The following is a 21,948-nucleotide window of genomic DNA, read 5'->3' as shown; positions in this document are numbered from 1 at the left end:
AATAAAAATGAAACTGTATTTAACGACCTATATTTTGGTTATTCTGATGATTGCTGTTTAAACATAAAGATTAATGAAATAGAAGAAATTGAATTATTATCTAAACTAAAACCTAGTAATATTAAAAATATTGATGATTTAAGTATTAAAATAAATAATCAGAAAAGTTTTATATCAAAGTCTCTAAATTCTATTAAATTGAATTCCAACTCATATTGGTACGGATTAATGTCATTATTTATAACGATAATTATGATAATAATTATTGTAAAATGTATAAAAGGAAATTTATGTATAAATATATTTAATAAATGTTTTAATGTAAAAAAGGAGTCGCCAAATCCCTTAAGGAATAATATTGTTGTATATACTAATAAAAAATCAGATGGCGAAGTAACTGTTGAACACAATAATTTTAAAAATAAATACAATTATGAATGGTAAATATATAAATAAATATATTTAATATTTTGTAAATTTATTATAAAACATTTCAAATATCCGATAAGCATATACTGTAAGAAAGAAATTAGTTAACATAATCATAAAAAAAAAATTTATTTAATCATATATAAAAAAAAAAAAAAAAATTTATTTAATCATATATAAAAAAAAAATTTATTATTTATGTTAAGCAAAACCTGTATGAAAATTTATATATATACTTTAATAAAGTTATTGATTTGGATTAATTGAAGTCAAAGTTGGGGTTGGCCATGCCTGTTTGTTGTGATGTGATTTGCTTTTGGAAGTAAAGTCAATTACTATGTCATTGCCTTTCTTTAAGGGCGGAGGTGTTATGTGGATTTATTCCACATATTTGTCAAATTAAGTTTTGTCTTATTTTGTATCAAGACAAATAAAAGACAAAGCGCAATATCACAGTTTTGTTTAGGAATTTATCCTACACACAAAGTAACGTTTCCTGTTTACTTTATTTCAAGGGCATTGAAGCTTACTTACTGTTTATGCTGATTCAGCCATGATCACTGTAGTCAAGCTGCACACAGTATTCTTTGTTTACTTTATGAACAATATTGCGCTTATGGTTTCTCCTATAGGAATCAACTTACATACGACAAACACCACCGCACTTATCTTAAGAATGCAAATCTCAGCATAATTGATTTGGTTTGGTTAGCTTCTGTTTGATTCTATTAGTTCAGTTCGAGTCAAGCCAACGAAATATCAACACGTTGTTTAAGTTCATAACAGAGGTATTAAAATGAAAGGTATTAGTTTTTCACCGATTTTTTTCTGAAAATGTCAGAACTAAAAGATAAATATATAAAATCTTCTTAGCAGATGTATCAATTCTTATTGGGTAACGAAAAATGTGTGTGCTACCAGTGAAAATTTGAAATCGATCGCATAATCAGGCAATGTAACCTAAATTGGACAAAAAATATGTAATCTTACCCAACATATGTTATTGCCTACCTTGTCGTCAATCTCACGTAGAGTTAATAATTATTTCATTAGAGTCCAATATAAAAAATCGATGCATTGAATTTATATAGATCAGTTTAGAGCTTAAAAACAAACTCGATTATTATACATTATACAAAATCAAGTGAGCGAGATTAATGCCGCATCCATTTTGTCAAACCTATTATAATATATAAAAACATTATTATGTGAAAAATGATTTTATTGTTTTATGGCGGTATATTAAAATCAAATAATAATACACAGAAATACTGCACATCACACTAACTTAAATATTATTAATTGTAGACAAATATTTTAATATAAATATGCGTACATATATATGAATATGAAAATATTTAAAGGTGGCATAGCATATATTGTACTTTGATATACATATATATATATATATAATTAATATTGTATATTTATAAATAAATACTCTTATGATCAAAAATTGAATAATGAAGTTATGCAAAATTTCAAATCCTGGCAATTTTTTTCATTATTAAGACTCAGTGACATCTATTGTAAATTTCATCTCAATATCTACATTTATCCAATAGTAACACACAATTTTTCTGAACAACAAAGCTATACTGGATTCGCACGAGAGTTTTGTTTGTAATCTTAGCTGTCATTTCATTTTATTTTATTTTTGATTTCGGCAGCAAAATGATTTCAAATCAGGAAGATTTGTATGATAATTTTAAAAACTACAAATAAAACTGAATCGTGATTTCTACAAAATCAATTAAATTTAACTTGGACAGTTTACTCACTTGTGCTATTGTGATTAGTTTTGAAGAATTAATGAAATTTTCATACAAAATGAAATAAAATTGCAAAGTATGTATCATATGCACAAAGTAAATACTTTGTGAAAGTAGTTAAAAAGCGTGGACATGTGATAAATCCAACAATCATATTACAATGATTTGTCGCATGAATCAATATTTCTGCTTTCTGATTTCAAATAACAGTTTAAAATTTTTGATAGCTCAAATTACAAACAAAACTCTCGTGTGAATCCAGTATTAATTTATCGTGTTGAACAATGTTCAGATATTGTTAGGCATAGAAATTGCATTAAATCTTGTTTGCATAATGAAATTTCTGCAGGTTAAAGGTGGAGAATGTTGCACAAGACCTTTAGTGACGAGGCCATGTCGCAAATGTTAACAAATAGTTAATGTAATCTGAAGATTGTAGAGCATGCGGTTTAAATAGAAAACACTGTGGACGCCCATCATCATTACCTGATTAACAATACGTTAAGAAAATGAATGATTTGGTGCTCAAAAATCGTTAATTGAAAATAAACGACATCGTTGACACTGCTAACATTTTATTTAGATTAATCTAGACCATTTTGAAAAATATTTGTTCCTGAAAATAATGAACTCTTGTTTGGTGCCAAAAACACACACACAATTTGGCGCGAACATTCTATTTGGTGCCAAAACATTCAAAACAATGTGACGTTGAAGTCTATCAAACAATGTTTACTGATTATCAGGATAAGAAGAAATGCATTATGATTGGAGATGAAATTTGGATTTATGCAAACGGCCCAGAAACAGCTAACCAATCTATCGAATACCGTGCAAAATGTGAGTCAATATCAAAGAGTACGCCAAAGGTGTTTTTGATCACAGAGTTATATATATATATGCACTTTATTGTTTTTAGTTAATGTTCCTTATTTAAAGGTCAGTGAGAACTTTTTGAATAAAAACAGTTTTTTAGTTCTTAAATGTACTAATAGCTACTTCATATAAAAATCTTGGCAACGTTATGAAGTTTTTTAACTAATTCATCAGATTGGTAGCACCGGATAATTTTACAATCATTAAATTATGACTCTTTCTAGTGGAACGATACCGTAAAAAGTAACTTAAAAATAATTATTAATTTTTGTTTTGTGTTAAGAATAGCAGTTAGCCGGTGCTAATCTCAGTATCGTTTTTCTCGCTCTGAAAAACTGTAAGTACTTATGCGTGAAATGAAAATAAATTTCAAATGATCAAAAAATTCTAAAATTCCTTTGTTCATCTAAAAACAGACATTCACGCCAGACCAAGGATGTTCTATCGAATTTTTGCAAAGCGAGTAATTTGAGATCTTATTTGTCTTACGCTCTCTGTTTGTCAGTCTATACTTGAGTTTTACTACAAGTAGCTAAGGGAATTGACATATTTCAGGAACAACTAGCCACCAAAACTCGTTAACAAAATAATAGTAATCAATAACAAACCCAAAACCTCTGAAACGTTTCCAATGTTTATACAAGAAAAAACTACATAAATAAATACACATATTCACCCCTATTCTGAATATTCTCAAGGAATAAATTTTTCTCAAAATGCACTATTCCCTTGAATAGAACTCCCTTAATCTGAATTACTTGGGAGACAGATGCTGTGGAAACAACAAAAAATTCAAATTTGTTTTGTTGAACTTTGGCAACTATGGCACTTTTTAATGGCGAAAAATGCGAAAACGTGAAGCAAGACAAATAAATGAAAAGAATTGCGCGTCATATTTTGATTTAAATCGCATTATTTGCGGGACAGACTATCAGAAATAATATAATGATTAGTTTATAATTAAATAATTAAAAGCTTTTATTTTAATTATTTAATTTTTAAATAAAACTTTAAATATATTATAAATTTTTTAAATTTATTCGAAAACCTGATCAACCCGTGAAAGTAAAATAAATAAATAAAAATTTAAATATATTAAATTTATTATAATAATTTTATTAATATATATTCGAAAAACTGATCAACCCGTGGGGATAAAATAAAAAAAAATTTAAAAATATTTAATTTATTATAATAATTTTATTAAAATATATTAAAATAAATCTGATCAATATAAGTTACTTACTTAATTAGACTGTTTTTACTCTTTTTTAACTTATCTTGCACACAATTTGCTTGGGAAACATTTTGTGCAAAATAGAGAAAAAACTCTCATTCCCACTTAATTCAGAATAAGGGAATTGGGAAGAAATTCTCGTTCCCATATGATTCAGAATAGGGAAACTGAGAAAAGAGAAAAAAAAAACTCCCATCCCCATGTGATTCAAAATAGGGATGATTAAAACTGAAAAACTTTTTTTTATTAAACAAGTTCAAAATATGTATATTCATGTTTAAATACAGTCACTAAATTAGAATTTCAAAGGAAAGAAATTTATTATACATAGTTTGTGAATGAGTATAGTTTTATTTCATTTTATAAACGCTAAAAAAAAATATCTACATACAAATATCTACATTTTTGCAAACATAATGACGAATTTTTAAAAAATGAATTGTTATAAACAAACGTTTTAATACTCATCCAAAGATTACGACTTACGCTATTATATTTGCCATTTCTTCAGAAATAGAGTACCGGTTTATTTGTTGTTCTGCCTAAATTTGTTAATTAGAAGTCTAAATTTGTTAAAATCAATTTAAGTTACACGAATCATTATGAGAAGCAAAATAAATACAAGGGACTGTTAAAATTTCATAATAAAACCTTTCAAAAGCGGATTCTATTGGGAAATAGGAAAATCATTGAATCTGTAAATAATTCAGTGAAAAATATGTCTAAAAGCAGAGAACAAAGGGCACTTTCCTTCAAAAAATTAGCTATACGCAAGATTTCCAAAACTTTGCTAATAAATCGAACAAATATTTTGATCCGCAAACCATTGGAAGGCGCATCACGGTCGAACAGGTGAACAGAAAAAGTTCAACGAAAGAAACTTAATAAGTGCTTAAATCGCCATTCGTACACAAAATCAAAGATGTGGTATATTTGAAAACTTTGTAAACAATTTATATGAAAGAATGACTGCGTTATTAAGCACAATGGTAGCTTCTATCAATAACCACACCTAAACGTTATTGAGTATGTAATGAAGTAAATGAAGCGAACATCAAAAAAGTAGTAATTACTACCAAAGATTTCCTAAAATGAATGCCTGTTCAAAAATAACGGTGATATTTTGCTCTAAATTAGACAATTTTGTTTTTGAACATTTATGAAATGAAGTAAAACTAAACTGCATTCTTACAACTTTAATAAAATGTTTTTTTTTTCTTTTCTTTTAACTCTTAATTTAATGGATTAACTTCAATTTTTGTTTTTGAAAGTATAAACATACAATATATACTTTTAATATTTACCGAGATATATAGTGGTAAAGGAAACTACTGAAAAAAACATGGAATTATAACATATATGTATATATTAAAAATAGGTCGCACCCAATTTACTTAATAGCGTAAAGAACCATAAGTTGAAAATGGTACCTCCAAATTGCTTAATAGTAGTCATAGTTTAGACCATAAATTATTATTAAATGCCTTAAAATCATTTATTTTTTAATTTGAAATTTTTAAAGTATCATTACATACAAAAAAGCAAAAAGTTCTTAGTGCGTATGAATATTAATAAAAATTTCTTTAAATGTTAATTATTTGTGACCAAACAATTTTAATAAAGTGTTTTTTGTAGGCTAATTGGCCAAATCTTTTGTTTTTTTTATTGTTGTTAAAAATATAAATAAAAATTAAGAAAAAAGAAATCACAATTTAATTTTGCAATAATTTTTATGTATATTTTTAACAACAATATAAAAAACAAAAGATTTGACCAATTAGCCTGCAAAAAACACTTTATGAAAATTTTTTTGTATATTTGTTGAAAAAAGCTGACTAATAAATGATTACAAGAAAAAATTGTTTAACAGAAAAAAAATTTTCTAGTAGAATATTTTTGCGGTAATAAGATATTAATAGCAGAATAAAGTATATAGGAAAAAAGAATTAATTCATTCAGTTCAAATTAAAAAAATTTTTTATTTTAAAATTTCCTCACTTTCGCATCTTTCCTCACTTTTGTCACAGAATAAAAATTATTTTTTTTTTAAATAGTTCATATGGGATTTTCTATTGAAAAATATTTAATGGCCTAGAAGTTGATATAAAATTTAGGCTATTTGGATTGGACTGATACATTTTTAACGACTTGTTTTTCTCCGGGTATCTTAAATAACATATATCTCGATAAATATTAAAAATAAATTCCACACCCTTTTTATACGATTTTATTCGAGTTCTTAAATTAAGGAATCATTTCCTACATTTTTGCTAATATATCTCGGAAACACCTTTTATACATAACTCATACATATGTACAATATTTATTTTCAGAATTTCGTAAGTTCACCTATTCCATGATTGCTTATTAACCCAATGAATTAGTTCTGAACATTATGAAATCTTGAATAGAAAATTTTTGTATATAATATAAAATTACAAGTATTGTTATAGAATTACATTTTTTCATTACATTAAACACATTTATACATACAATAATAGTTTGCATAATACAACACCTATACTATACTTACTATACTATACCTACACAATTAAGATTGGTTATTAAAATAATAAATCATATACTTAAATTTTATATTTTCATCAAAATTATACACACAATATATATGTTTTAAAATATTCTTACCAAATATAAAATAAAAATTACAAATTAAATCATATTATTTTTATATTAATATTATGTTAATAAATGTTTAAGAAAAAGTAAACTTATTGAATAATAATGTATGTGTAATATACTTTAAAATTAGTTATTTAAATGAATTAACACAAATATTTGTGTTTAAAATAAATGCAATATGCATAATTTATACCATTACAAAAGCATCTTTTCCACAAAATAAATAAGGATATTGATCAATCATCGTTTGCACAATGTCTTCTAAATAGGGACGTAATTGTTCAAAATGTCCCATATCTGTAAAATCTATAGGAATAAGAGTTGGCCACCAACATATAGCTAAATTTTTACTATCCATACTGTTGAGCTTTGAATTATCGGAAACACTACGAATATAAATAATTTTTAACGTATAAGAGGTTTTTGATTGCTATTGAGGTAAAAGCTTACTGAACGAAATGCTGAAAAATGTATTTCAAAATAGCAAAATTAATATACGGCAACTTATGTAGCAATGCTTTCAAAGATATTAATCTGCAGCTTCGGTCAGTCTTAACTTCAACATTTATTTTTGACGAACCTACACCTCGTGAACCTGAAAATTATTGCATATTATTGCAAGTATAAATTAACTGAAATAATATTATTTCATTACCAGCGATGTCTTCCAACTCTTTAATTATATCTTTACTAAACAGTGGTTGCAGACGTTTTGAAAAGAAGTCTTTCAAGGCCGTTGCAACGGCATTGACTGGTATATCAAGGATCTCTATGATAGTGTTGGGATCTAAGAATTTAAATATATTTATTATAATTTGTAGAATAAAAAATTAAGCTAGCTTTAACCTTCTTCAAATTTTTGATATAACATGTCAACATGAGCTCGACTACCAGGCACTCTGTATATTCCTTCAGAGTCCAATCCTTCCTTTTCAATGAACTCAATACATTTTATTAAAAATATTGGAACATCATCTTTGTCCGAGATTATTAACTTTAAAAATTGAGATTCAGTATTTTCCGTCACATTTTTAGAAACTTGTTTTTGTTTGCGTTTGAGTTTTTTTTCCTGTTCTTTTTCTTTTTCTTGTTGTTTACGGAGTTTTGTATTTTCTTCTTTAACTCTTTTTCTTTCATTTTTCTCTAGCTCTTTAATACACTTTGTGCTTAAATCATTGTCTGTCCCAAAATTGGTACTAGGTTCCGAAACCATTGAATACTTAAATTGAAAAAAAATTTACTTAGTTATGAATTAAAACACTTAAAATTCAGTTACCTCAGGTGATTTTTCATTTTTTATCACATTGTTGCTAGTTAGTTCACCAATTTTTTCTGAAAATAATTATGTTTATTATTATTTCGACATTACAGATCATAAAAATAGTGAAAATATATTATATTAATTACTTTTTTCAGTGTTTTCCATCAATCTCTGATAATGATGTGGAATTTCTGGAGGGCTTACGTATGATCCAAATAGTGGAACTCTTGGAGTTTGTACAGGTATAGCAACTTTTTTCTTTTTATTTTTCTTATTCAATGGCTGCTTTTTATTTATTTTGTAATAGGTATTTTGTTGTCTTGACTTTTTTTCAGAAGTACTCATACAACTATCAGATTCAGTACAATCTAGAAAATATTTATAAATTTAATGAACTGTAATTTCTTTTTTATTTCATATTTTGTTTATTATTAGTTTCTAAAATTTGTATTTACCTTCATTTTCGTATATTTGTTCGTATTCTGCTAGTTCTTCTGAGTCATCTTCATCACCATCTGCATGTGAACGCTCAAATGTTGTAAACCGTTTCGAACCTTTATCGAAGTCACTTATCGGTAAATAAGTATCTCCTCCAGTTAAATTCATTTTGGCAACAGCATCACTAACCAACTGAAAATTTTTCATGTCTAACTTTCCAGGTTGCTGTAAATATATTTAATAACAATAACTAATTAGTTCAATTACAAAAACTGAGATTTGTAAAATCAAAATTACTTTTAGTGTTTGGCTTGGACCTTTCGGACGAATTTTATTTAAATTTGAATCTATATGCCTGCGACCAGTGGTATAAGCATGAGTAGATGAGCCAAAGTTGTTCCAAATCAAATTTTTGTTGACTTTTCGACGAGCGTCGTTTCTTTCTTCTAACCATTCTAAAATATTTTTATAAAAATATATGTATATTAAAATAATAACAAAGTTCTTTTTTTAATGCATAAATTAACTTAAAAAATTCTTAATGAAAACACAAACAGATTTAATAAGTTTTAATATCGCTAAATAACATTGAAATATTTTTAAAAGAGTTTTAAAAGAAAAATCAAGACGATTAATAGAAAATGAAAAATGCCGAACTTTTTGGTTTAAAATAATTTTAAAACAATAATGAAAAACAATTTAAATGTAAGAAGTAAAATAATATGGAACTTTGTAAACAACAGAAAGATAAAATTAACCTGCATCGTGAGTAGCTAAAGAATCCTTTGATCCACTTAAATCAGCTGTTTTAAAATACATTAAAGTAAAGATCGTTATATATGGAAAATAAAAAAACAAATAAAAGTGTTGATTACATGTAATTTCCTCCAAACTTGATTCGGAAGCAGAAACAAATTGGTTTTTATATGAACACGTTAAGAGTTGATGATCCGGTGGTGCTGGTTCTGGAGGAGTTGTCGGAGGTGGAAATATCTGGAACCCTTAATTAATGTAGACAATAAACACAAGAATGCTATAAGTGTTGTAAAAATGTCTGCCTAATATATTTTAATGTAGAAATTGTGGTATTGTCCACATTTTAGTTAAATATCATATATTTATAACATCGTTTATAAGTTATTTAATATTAAAAATTACATATAGGTAAAATGAACATAATTAGTTTTTTAATATATTTCCAAGTATTTTTTAATATTTATATTTATAATATGTGCTGCATTTGATTTGATAAATTACCAAAAATCAAAATGATTTATTAAAACAAAAACATCAATAGGTAAGATGGATCAACACAATTTAGTATTTAAAATTTACTGTGGAGGTGACATATACCCACCGTTGGCATATGTTGGCTAAACTATAATAAAAATCAAACAAGAACCGCTGGACACAGACATGATCTGAAGAGTCGCACTACACCTACAATGAGAAAACTAAAGCCCTATTTATTACTCGTAAACACAGGCAACATCCACCGAGAGTGAGAATTGGTGACGTCGCGATTAATTGGACGGACAGCATTAAATACTTAGGGATCACGTTTGATAAGCGTTTCATTTGTCACAAGCACATACCAGTCAAAAGTAGTTGCGCAAAAACACTATAATGCTTACAACCACTTTTCAAACACAACAACATTAGCGCGAAGAACAGAAAGCTGATCTACAGCCAGATAATTAGACCAGCACTACTTTATGGGTGTGTCGCGTATAGCAAAGCTGCCGATTCTACAAGTTGCTCAAAGTCCGACTCTCCGAAGGCTCTTCAAAGTGCCATGGTACATTCGCTCGAATGATAGCTCGAATGACATGCTTAGAGACCTTAGAAAAGATCCGGTCAAAAAATACATAAGGGAGAGAGCTCTGAAGCTATATGCGAAAACCGACAGGCTGTCCTACTTAGCACTATCTAATCTCAACGCTTTATGAAATTGCAACATAATTGACGAAGTTATCAACTGTGTGCGTGTTATACTATACATTTTGTGCAAAAACAAACATTTGCAATTGCGCGCAGGTATTCAAGTAACCTTTTACTTGTAACAACCGTACAGGTCTTTAATTATTTGTAACAGTCCACTAATGAAAGGACATATTAATATCCTAAAAAGGAATTCTTAAGAAATAAAGAATATAACAAAATCTTGGTAACTTAGAATGTTAGCAAATTTTTTATAAAAGCAGTATAAAAGAAATGAAAGAATAAAATTTGAATATATAAAATAATTTAAACTAATGCCAATGTGTTTCAATCAAGCCAATGAGAAAAATATTTGCGTTCAAAGTACACAATATTTAATAAATTGTGTAGGAAAATACAGAAACTAATTTATGAAATCTGTGTGTTATATAATTTCAGAGCTTTAGATTTTTATACAATGTAAGTGGAAACTCAATATAAAATACGTATATCCTTAATCAATATATTGCCTTTTGAACATTTAAAATCTTTAATACCTTAAAATTTCATTAAATATTCGTAATACTTTTTTTCTGCTTAACTTATGGTGATTTCGTGGTGGTAGAGTACTCCGCTCTATTGGAAACCCAGAACAATATTAATTTGTGATTATTTACGTTTACATCGTATTCTGGTGCAACGCATCATAACTGGTGATGAGACATGGGTCTATGAATTTGACATGCCCACCAAACAACAATTGACCGAATGGTGCTTCGAAGGTGAACCGAAACCGAAAAGAATACGCCAAATTAGGTCCAAAATCAAGGTTATGCTGACTGTTTTCTTCGATATTCGTGGTGTGGTGCACTATGAATTTCTTCTGGACGGTCAAACGGTCAATAAGTAGTATTATTTGGCCGTTATGCGTCGTTTGTGTGAGGCCATTCGCAAAAAGAGGTCAGATTCATGAAGGAAAAACTCATGGATTTTACACCACGATAACACACCGGCTCACATAGCGTTGGTTGTGTCGCAGATATGGCCCCGTGTGACTTTTTCCTCTTCCCCCGACTCAAATTGCCATCGCAAGGAACGCGTTTTGAGACCATAGAGGCCATAAAAGAGAATTCCCTGCGTGAACTAAAGGCCATACCTTCGGCGGCCTATAAAACTGGTATGGAAAATTGGATCAAGCGTTGGTAAGCATGTATTGCCGCAGGAGGAGAGTATTTTGAAGGCGATAATAAAGAAAATTATTAAAAATTAAAATTTTGCATTTTTTTTTAAATTCTCGTTCTTTTTTGATCATGTCTTGAACAATGTCTTGTTGTTCATTTCGTTGCACAATTTGGCACGTGCAACTATTTTGTGCATTTACTTAATTATTTGTTTTATATTAATTCAAGAGTTTTAAATTATATTATATATATTTTTGTTTTAATTTTTGAGTCGTTACTTCGAAATTGTTTAAATGCGGTTATTTTTGTTTTTTAAAATATACTAACTTTCGAAATAAAAGTTAGTATATTTTAAAAAACAAAAACAAACGCATTTATATTATATTGTTTCGGACAATTTGATAATAAATAAATAAGTATTTCAACTTTTTACATAAATGTAATAAAAGAATTTGCTTAGAATGCGAAAAACAAGTACAATAAATTTTAAATGTCTTTTCGCCACTGTCGTTCAGTACTTTTCGAAAACCTCTTTATGAAATATACTAGTTTCCGTCTTAAAAAATACGGTAAATTACAACTTATATTCACAAAATATTGGGCATTTCTCACCCGTACTAATCGTGGAGTAATATTAGCATGATTTCTTAAGATTACGTTCCAAGATTAAGTTCTATACATATGAAAGAATATATAAATCATACAACAAATAATGCCTCTACAAACAGAATAGTATTGAAATTTAACAATTAAATATAAAAATATAATTAATTAATTCAATTAATCTACAGCTGGTTTATGATTTCGTTCTAATATAAACAAAGCAAGTGAATTTGTTAATAAAACTTTCACAGCAAATTAACAAAACTCCAGAAAAATGTGCGAAAAAAAAGTCAAGTACGGCTTTAGATCAGTTGGTTAAGGAGCGCTGATTCTAGCATTAAATTTGGCAGGGCATGAGCTCAATTCCTGGTACTTGCAGTCTCAAAAAATCATTACGAATAATTAAATACAAGAATTATTTCCAAGACCACTGATGATGGGTATTTGACAATACTCGAAACAGCTGTATAGTCAGCCAAAAATTCAATTAATTAAAATAATACAATTTTTCTTGTTGTAGTTGACTACTTTTCGAAAAACTCTATGTGCCTTAAATGTTATAAAAAACTTTTTCCAGTGATCTAGGTTTTTAGTTGAGTTTTTAGCTCGTGAGATCTTATGAGCAGCTTTTCAATATGAGCAAATTGAAGGCTCACGCTGATGAGCAGCCTTTCAATATGAGCAAATTTTGCGCTCATAATCATGTGCATATTTTGTACTCACGTAATAATTGGCTCTTCCTCATGAGTAAGCAAATACGAACTCTGGTATGTAGTATACTATATCTGACATCTTTTGTAATGTTTTTAGTTTTACAGTTAATGTTTTCTTCAGATCGTAGTGAATTTTTAACGATTTTGTTAAGTATTGCAAAAAATATTTTAACCTTTATTTGTAAATATATTGTTATTTTGTCGCTGTTTTCAGTAAATCGATACCTTTTAATTGTTTGATATAATATTACTTAACAACATAATTTTTTCAATGCGTTTGTGAGATCTCGGTTGTACATATGTATGTTACAATTAAATAATTCTAAAATATAGTAGGAATGTTTAGCAGTCTAAATGAAGAAAACCATATGCGTATGCTATGAATTGTAAAAAAACTCGAAGCTTTGGCTTCGTCCATAGAGCAAGAACAATATTTTAGTCAAAATATTTTTGTTAAGGAGGATACTATGGAGCACACAGTCTGCTCGAAGCTGAATGTTTGTGTTAGCACAAAAGTTACAATACATACCAGGTAGGTGCGAATTAGGTAATCAATTTGAAGTACAGAAGAATTCAAAATGTGAGGGCTCAATTAGACGGTTTTAGTTTGTACTCCCTAAATTTGACAAACAAATTTACAAATTTTACATAGCTTGGGAAATATTGAACGTAGAGTTCACATATAAAGGACTAAATGCTAATTTTTATGTCGCACAAATTTTGGACGTACGCATGGTAATGAAAAATGCTGTAAACGTAAAAGAGTTTCAACAAAGAATTCTAGGAAGTTTGTAAGTATTTGATAACTTATTTAGATTTATCATCAAGTATCACAAGCTAATGAAAATTTTTTATTGATTAGAAAAATAAATAATATCATGAGGCTAAAATATGAAAACATCACTAATAGATTCAAAAAACTTGTTGAATATGGAATCATTGATGAAATTTTTAGATCATGAATATTGTGCCATAGAAGTAATTTCTAAGCAATACAATCCTATTGCAAATATAAGTTTGAAACCAATAAGAACATAACATAATTTATAATGGGTGATCCAACATTCCGACCACCTTGAAAGGATTTCAATTAATTTTGCGATAATGGAAGTAAGACTAATCATGGATCTATGAGTATGAGCTCGATACAAAACAACAATCGAAAAGTTGTTCGTGGAAGAAGCACTTCGAAGCAAATGGTCGCCCGTTTCTTCGGCAAAACTGGTCATGTGGCGACTGTTCCGCTGGAGCAACGAAGGACGGTCACTTCTGAATGGTACACCGCAATTTATTTGCGTAAAGTCTTCGGAGAAATTCGAAAAACGAACAAGAGAAGACGAATCATTATTCACTATGAATTATGGCTATGTTGTCGTTAGCAATAACGACATGGCCATCGAACACGAGGCAAAGGCTCTCTGGATTGTCTCAGCTTACGTGGCACATGATCATGGTGCCACTCCACCAGATGATTCTCTAAGACTTCTGACATCAGAGGCGAACAGCAAAAGGATCCCGGTCATTATTGGAGCCGATGCCAATGCACATCACGAAATGTGGGGTAGCAGCGACACCAACGAGCGAGGTGAGTGTCTTTTTAATTTCATTCTTGCAGGTAACTATATGATCGCTAATAAAGGCAGTAAACCGACTTTCATGACTTCTAATATATGGGAAGTACTCGATATTACTCCTCAAATTTTCTCAAAAACTCACAGGACTGCTCCTTTTCGGACCATAGATACATAAGTTTTTACCTGGATCTGTTGGTGAACTTTGAAATAATTAGATCACCCAAGCCAGTCAATAGGAAACGTACCGAATGGTTCACTTTTCGATCAACTCTTGAGTCTAGCTTACAGCCAGACCCCCCCACTATACTTAACTGCTCCGATATCGAACGGACAGTCGACCTCCTCACGGCAGCAATTAAAGGCGCCACAGATGAGGCTTGTAAGTCCTCAGAATTTCGTGGCAAACCCAAACCTCCATGGTGAAATCTAGCTATTGTAGATCTCCGCAAATGTTGCAAAAACTCTTCAATAAAGCCAAAGCAACCGGTAAATGGGCACTATATAAGGAAAAGCTTAAGGAATTTAAATATGCCATTCGGTGGGCCAAAAGAACTGCTTGAAAAAATTTCTGCAGTAGCATAGAAAGTTCTTCTGAGTTTAGTCGACTGCGAAGATCCTCAACTCCACCCACAAGACCCTAGATTGTATACGGGCTCCTAATGGTCAATAAACTAACTCTAGTAAGGAAGCTTTAGATATTCTGTTAGACACTCTCTTCCCAGGGAGCGTGGTTTCCGATGCTTACGCATCAGCACAGTTCGAGCCACCGCCGCTGGCCATCTTCAATCCTTTTCAAGTGACCAACACGCAAATAAAGTGGGCCATTAAACATTTTTTAACCATACCAATTTCCACCGCTCGAGTATTATTCACTCCCAAAACAGGGAGTACGACACACTCCAGCGCCAAAGATTATAGGCTCATTAGTTTGTCCTCTTTCCGTTTGAAAGTACTAGAAAGGGTTTTTGATCTTCATATCATCAACATCATAAATCCCGGACTTTTTTCTTCATCACATGCACTTATTTCACAAGTTGATCATTCCATCTCTCTCAGGGAATATACACTTGCAACTTTTCTAGACATCGAAGGCGCGTTCAACAAGTGTGCCCAAATGGTATTGTTAAATCTTTTTCGAATTTAAACTTTGATGACAATTTGGTAAAGTTTGTAGATGTCTTTCTCAAAACAAGAATTATTACCTCCAACGTCGGAAGTGTAAAATCATGTAGAATAGTCTGTCGGGGAACACCACTGGGCGGGCGGGGTACTCTCCCTACTCTTGTGGAACATAGCGGTTAATACCTTGTTGAAACTTTTGGAATGATCCGGATGTAGCATAATAGCTTATGCCGATGACATTGCTATCGCTTCATCGGGTAAATTTCCCCAGGTTTTGTTCAACGGTATTAACTCCGCGCTCGTGACGGTAACTGAATGGTGCAGGGAATTTGATCTTGATATCAACCCCGAAAAGACGGAGGTCATTCTCTTCACTAGAAAATACAAAATTCTTTCCTTCTTCCTTCCCAAGATAAAAGACATTACACAGAGCTTAAGCTCGGGTGTCAAATATCTGGGCCTCATACTGGACTCTAAACTCAGCTGGAAGGCCAACTTGGCTGAAAGAATTCGCAAAGCTACATGTGCTACTTACTGTTGTAGAAGAGCTATAGGTCGCAGCTGGGGTCTTCAATCTCGCATTTTAAATTGGCTCTATGCGGCCGTCATTGAACCAACTCTTCTCTACGATGCTGCTTTCTGGTGGCAAGCTACTGAAAAGGCATGTCACTCAAAACTTATTGACAAAACAAGGAGGATATCTGCCTTACAAATCACTGGAGGTCTGCGGTCCACTCCTACGAAGGCTCTTTTCACTCTGCTTCACTAGCTCTCATTGCGGTTTCTTGTAAAACAGCAAGCTAAGATAGTGGCAACCAGACTAAATGCTCGTTCCCGCTGGTCTAGAATTGATATAGGGCATGCGATCATACTGAATCAGGATCTACCAGCCCCCTTCTCAATCCACTATAATTGCTCTTACCCAGACCTTAACCAGGGGTTCAAAGTTCTTATACCTAGTAGAGAAGACTGGATCCGTGAAAGAGTAATTACCCCCAATATAATAGACATCTATACAGACGGCTCCAAAATAGATGAACGAGTCGGCTGTGGCATTTTCTCGGAAAGATTATGTTTTAGTTTTTCGCTTCGACTATTTAACTACTGTAGTATTTTCCAAGCAGAAGTAATGGCTATCCATTGTGCTGTTAAATGGATCCTTGGCAACCGCACCTCCAAAGAAAATTTTTCAATGCCGCCACTCCAACCTACCTACCTCTGGTAGATAACAGCTGACGGCAGCACTGTTGCAATTTGAAGTAATTGCGCGGGAAATTCAAAAAGTCACTGACTTATCAAACCACCCTCGTATAAAAATAAAATGGGAAAAATAATGAAATAATTTATCATGTTTAGATAAGTTGAAAATATCCAGATGAATATAATGTGATAATCAACATCAATTAGAATTGCACGGATTTTCAGCTAAATCGAGAGTAGCGTCGTTAAAAGTTATTACCTAGGCTTCAATTATGCGCTGCTGTTTTAGTAGTTGATTTGGATAATAAGATATTATAAAGTCTGAAAATGCATTTTGATAAAATTTATTTTTATACAGATTGATACATCATAAATCTTAATTCAAGATTACTTCAAATTTTTGTGTCAAACAGAATAAGTTATATCAAACTCTGATGTTTTACTATGTAAATACAAATGATAATCCGTCAGATTTAATTCCTAGAGAAGCATTACCAGTAAAAATAGTTGGTAATAAGTTGTGATTTAATGGGCTTAAATTTTTTTATAGTTTAAACAATTATCAACAAATTTCTTTCATTAGTTCAGAAGAAAATATTTCATAAATTAAAAAGCAAGTTATCACAGTGATCGATTTTATAGAGAATTCAGTTTCAAATTAAATTACCAACAAGAGTAATTTTTTTTTTTACTAATTTTAAATTTTATCAATATGTCACGAAAAAAGCTTAATAACCTTTAAACAAAAGGCTCTGCAGGTATTGGTGCGAGAAATGCAAGGTAGACATATTCGAGCAGAAAGAAATTTGGTCGCTTGCAAAAAAATTCTTTCATGTGGTATAAAACTGGACAAGATTTGTAGGAACCAGACCATTTTTAAAAATTGGAATTGATTTTCTGGGATCAATAAACATTCATCATAAGGTTAGAGATGAAGAAAATAAACAAATAATATGTGTATGATTTGTAGAGTCTATACTTATAGACTCTAATAATAACAAATACTATCACGGGTTGCGGGACCATTGAAAAACAGTGGAAAGAAACACGATAAAGTTTTTGGAAAGATGATCTTTGGAATATTTGACAAAATTATAAAAAATATATAAGGGGTAAATTTTTTCAAATAATTAAAAACAGGTAAACTCGCTCTATTAAAAGAAGACGGGAAATCTACAATGAATTAGAGAAAAGGGAGGATTATTAAAACTATATTAGATAATTATAAAAACTGTAGAATGATGGAAGATCGATGTCCTTTTCTTACAGAAGCAGGAAATTAAAGTAATGTTTAAGATAATAAAACTTGAAATAAAAATAACTCTTACAATCTGACTAGGATGGAAAGAAGAAAAACAAGTAAAATTAGAAATAAAAAGTGCTGATTAACCTTATTGTCATTATTAATTGTTATGCCGTCGAACTAATAACACCATCATGCAACATTATCCTGCATGCAAAACTTAGTCAATTATTGGACATATCTAGCAAATCCAGAAAGTACACTTGGTAAATTCAAATCAATGGAAGACGTTGTTAACGAAGATAACTCTGCTCTTCAATCAACTTTCAAATAAATACAAAAATAAATTGCGAACTTATAATGTATAATAATTAAAATAATATTAAATGTTTCCCAACGTCTCATAAGTGCATTACGTCATGCTCTTTTTGGACTGAAAAACAATATTCTAGAACAAAAAATCAAGCAAAGCAGAGAAAACAGCCATACTAATTATTGAAAAATAAGTCATCTGTTTGAGGTATAAAAATTCGTATGATGAAAAAGAAAACTGAAGTGATTTGGTACAATTTTAAAATAGAAAATAATACCGTGTATATACTGGTTGATATAATAAGTCATCAAATTAACACAGAGAAATTTTTGAATACAGTGACCAATTATCTAATTACAATGGAAACAGTGGCTCAACTTCCGCATAATATAGAAAATGTTTGGAATTCAAAAGGAAATTTTGCTGATCAACTACTGTCAAAACAAATATTCTTCTTGTGCCACATAAATGGATATTTAATGGCGCTGCAATTAGTAGAGTCCTACTTCCAGTCGTCGATCCCATTCTTCTTCTATTCTTTCGTATTTTTTCTTTAAAAACACGAAACAGTAATCTAAAATGCAATTCGGCTGGATGATGCAATCGAATATATAACTTTAGCTATAATAATATAATATAATAATAATATAGTTATATAATATAATATAGAACAACTTAAAGCCCAAAAGAAATTCTTTATTTTAGCTAAGACCGACAATAACTAGGTTAATTACATAGCTGCGTCAATAAACCTATGCATGCTATTGAAAAAAAGAAATCGGCTTTTTCGAGCAAATTTTGTAGTAATATAGAAAAAATGGTTGATAATAATCGTCAATATAAAATATTAATATTCCAGATTTGCTGAAAAATAATATGGACTATTATGAATTTTAAATATGACTTATTAAAGCTGTTGGTTGGCGCTTACTTTACTGGCAAGTCATATTCCACTTCTCATCATTTTTTGATGTAGTTACTGTCATATTTGAGTATATTAAATGTTAAAACATTGACAATATCAAAAATTGGGAACCTTAGCTTGTACTTAGTTTTAAAACATATTGTTTAATGTGTAAAGCATTACTTAGTTTAAGTACATATGGTGTGATGTAGAAAATAAAGTTCAGTTGATTAATATAACTCAAATAAAGCAGTGGCGAAGAGGATTGTAAAAACAAAAAAAAATTGTTTTTATCTAAATGGACGTAGCTGCCATAAAGGAGTTGCTCAAACAGCAACAGGAATTCACAAACAAAATGCTGGAGGATCAGCGCGCATTTTTTAAACAAATATTATTAAAACACTGTATGTTAGATGTACAGAGTGTCAATGTGCCTGCATTTCATGCTTTTAATTAGCAGTTACATAAGTGGGAGACATATCTGGAGCAACTGCATCAACATTTTTCGGCTTACTCTGCAAAAAAAGTGTAACGACCCTATTTTTCCCTGAAAAAAAAATAAGGGTTACATAATACCACGCTGCCCTAACGTATTTATGCAAATAATAAAAATAAGCATGAGCAAAAATTGTAAACATGCAAAAACAAAACTTATACAAAAAAAAAAATGCATCACAACAGCAAGCCGTAAACGGCCAAGAACAATTCTGCACAGAGAAAAAAAAAAACAAAAAAAAAACTTAGAAAATAATAAGCATGGGCATAAATGGTAAACAAGTAAAAACAATACTTATATGAAAGAAAATGCAAACTTGAGGATAGCGGGATCAAAAGCGTCGACAAGATCGAATAAAAGGGGACAAAAATGTGAATTCGGTCTCTTTTTTTAAATATCAACCTCGAGTAGAGTGGACGTTTTTTTTATCATCCTAGAGCAGAGTGAACGTTTTTTTTAACATCATCTTAGAGCAGAGTGAACGTTTTTTTTTTTGAACATCATCCTAAAGCAGAGTGAACGTTTTTTTTTTAATATCAGTTGCGGATAACAGTTGCTGGACCATTGCGCGCCCAGGATACCGATCTGGGAGCTTTAAAAGTTGCCAGATAGAGAAATCTCATAGGAGGCTTCAAAAGTACCCTATGGGAAATCTCAGTGGAAGGTATGAACTGGCACGTGGCTTTGGCGGACACCAGAAGAAGCGAGGTACTGAAGAACTGAGCAGCCGAGAAAACGATAAGATATTGGTAAGCATTTTTAAATACTTTATATATTGGCGTCTTCGACATGTGCGTTGAATAAATATAAATACGTTAATACTTTATATTCCTGCGTCTTCGACTTGTGGTTCGAACAAATGCAAAATACGCTGGGGAATCGTAGTTATATTCCTGCGTCTTCGATCTGTGCTTTGACTAAATTAAATTTTTAAATACTTTATATATTGGCGACTTCGACATGTGCGTTGAATAATTATAAATATGTTAGTACTTTATATGCCTGCGTCTTCGACTTGTAGTTCGAACAAATGCAAAATACGCTGAGGAATCGTAGTTATATTCCTGTGTCTTCGATCTGTGCTTTGACTAAATTAAATTGTAAATACTTTATATATTTGCGTCTTCGACATGTGCGTTGAATAATTAAATTTTTAATGCTTTATATTTTTGCGTCTTCTACTTGTGGTTGAATAATTCTAAATACGTTAATACTTTATATTCCTGCGTCTCCGACTTGTGGTTCGAACAAATGCAAAATACGCTGAGGAATCGTAGTTATATTCCTGCGTCTTCGATTTGTGCTTTGACTAAATTAAATTTTAAATGCTTTATATATTTGCGTCTTCGACATGTGCGTTGAATAATTATAAATACGTTAATACTTTATATTCCTGCGTCTCCGACTTGTGGTTCGAACAAATGCAAAATACGCTGAGGAATCGTAGTTATATTCCTGCGTCTTCGATCTGTGCTTTGACTAAATTAAATTTTAAATGCTTTATATATTTGCGTCTTCGACATGTGCGTTGAATAATTATAAATACTTTAATACTTTATATTGTCCGACTTGTGGTTCGAACAAATGCAAAATACGCTGAGGAATCGTAGTTATATTCCTGCGTCTTCGATCTGTGCTTTGACTAAATTAAATTTTAAATACTTTATATATTTGCGTCTTCGACCTGTGCGTTGAATAATTATAAATACTTTAATACTTTATATTCCGGCGGGTTCGGAAATTGTTAATATTTTTTTTAAGAGTTATATTGCTCGTGTTCGATCTGTCTTTGATAATAAATTTAAGTTTTTTGTATATCTTTGTCTTGACCTATGTGTGGACTTGTATATATACATTCTATTTTTTATTTTTGGAAATTGTTAAGATTTTTTTTTAGAATTATATTGCTCAAGATAAAATCTCTATATGATAATAATAAAATAAAGTTTATTGTAAACTCTATGGTATTGAACTAGTATCTAGACTTGTATATATAAATTCTTTTTTTTTATTTATGAAGATTGTT

General features: G+C 30.3%; 1 protein-coding gene across 1 annotated transcript in view; it reads right to left on the bottom strand.

The window, feature by feature from the left end:
- Positions 1-1,469: 1,469 nt before the first annotated feature.
- LOC119665492 (rho GTPase-activating protein 190-like) overlaps positions 1,470-21,948 on the bottom strand; it is a 103,431-nt gene continuing 82,952 nt past the window's right edge. The window contains exons 3-13 of the mRNA XM_038074714.1: positions 9,529-9,654; positions 9,412-9,456; positions 8,951-9,108; positions 8,671-8,878; positions 8,362-8,583; positions 8,231-8,286; positions 7,801-8,173; positions 7,610-7,741; positions 7,405-7,549; positions 7,148-7,340; positions 1,470-1,609 (exon numbers count right to left, since the gene is read on the bottom strand). Coding sequence (XP_037930642.1) covers positions 1,604-1,609; positions 7,148-7,340; positions 7,405-7,549; positions 7,610-7,741; positions 7,801-8,173; positions 8,231-8,286; positions 8,362-8,583; positions 8,671-8,878; positions 8,951-9,108; positions 9,412-9,456; positions 9,529-9,654 — 1,664 coding nt within the window. The 3' untranslated portion in view covers positions 1,470-1,603. The remainder of the gene's footprint in view (positions 1,610-7,147; positions 7,341-7,404; positions 7,550-7,609; positions 7,742-7,800; positions 8,174-8,230; positions 8,287-8,361; positions 8,584-8,670; positions 8,879-8,950; positions 9,109-9,411; positions 9,457-9,528; positions 9,655-21,948) is intronic.

The sequence above is a fragment of the Teleopsis dalmanni genome, chromosome 1 (genome assembly GCF_002237135.1).
Source record: "Teleopsis dalmanni isolate 2A chromosome 1, ASM223713v2, whole genome shotgun sequence".
NCBI lineage: Eukaryota > Metazoa > Arthropoda > Insecta > Diptera > Diopsidae > Teleopsis > Teleopsis dalmanni.
This window is presented reverse-complemented; position numbering and strand designations above follow the sequence as displayed.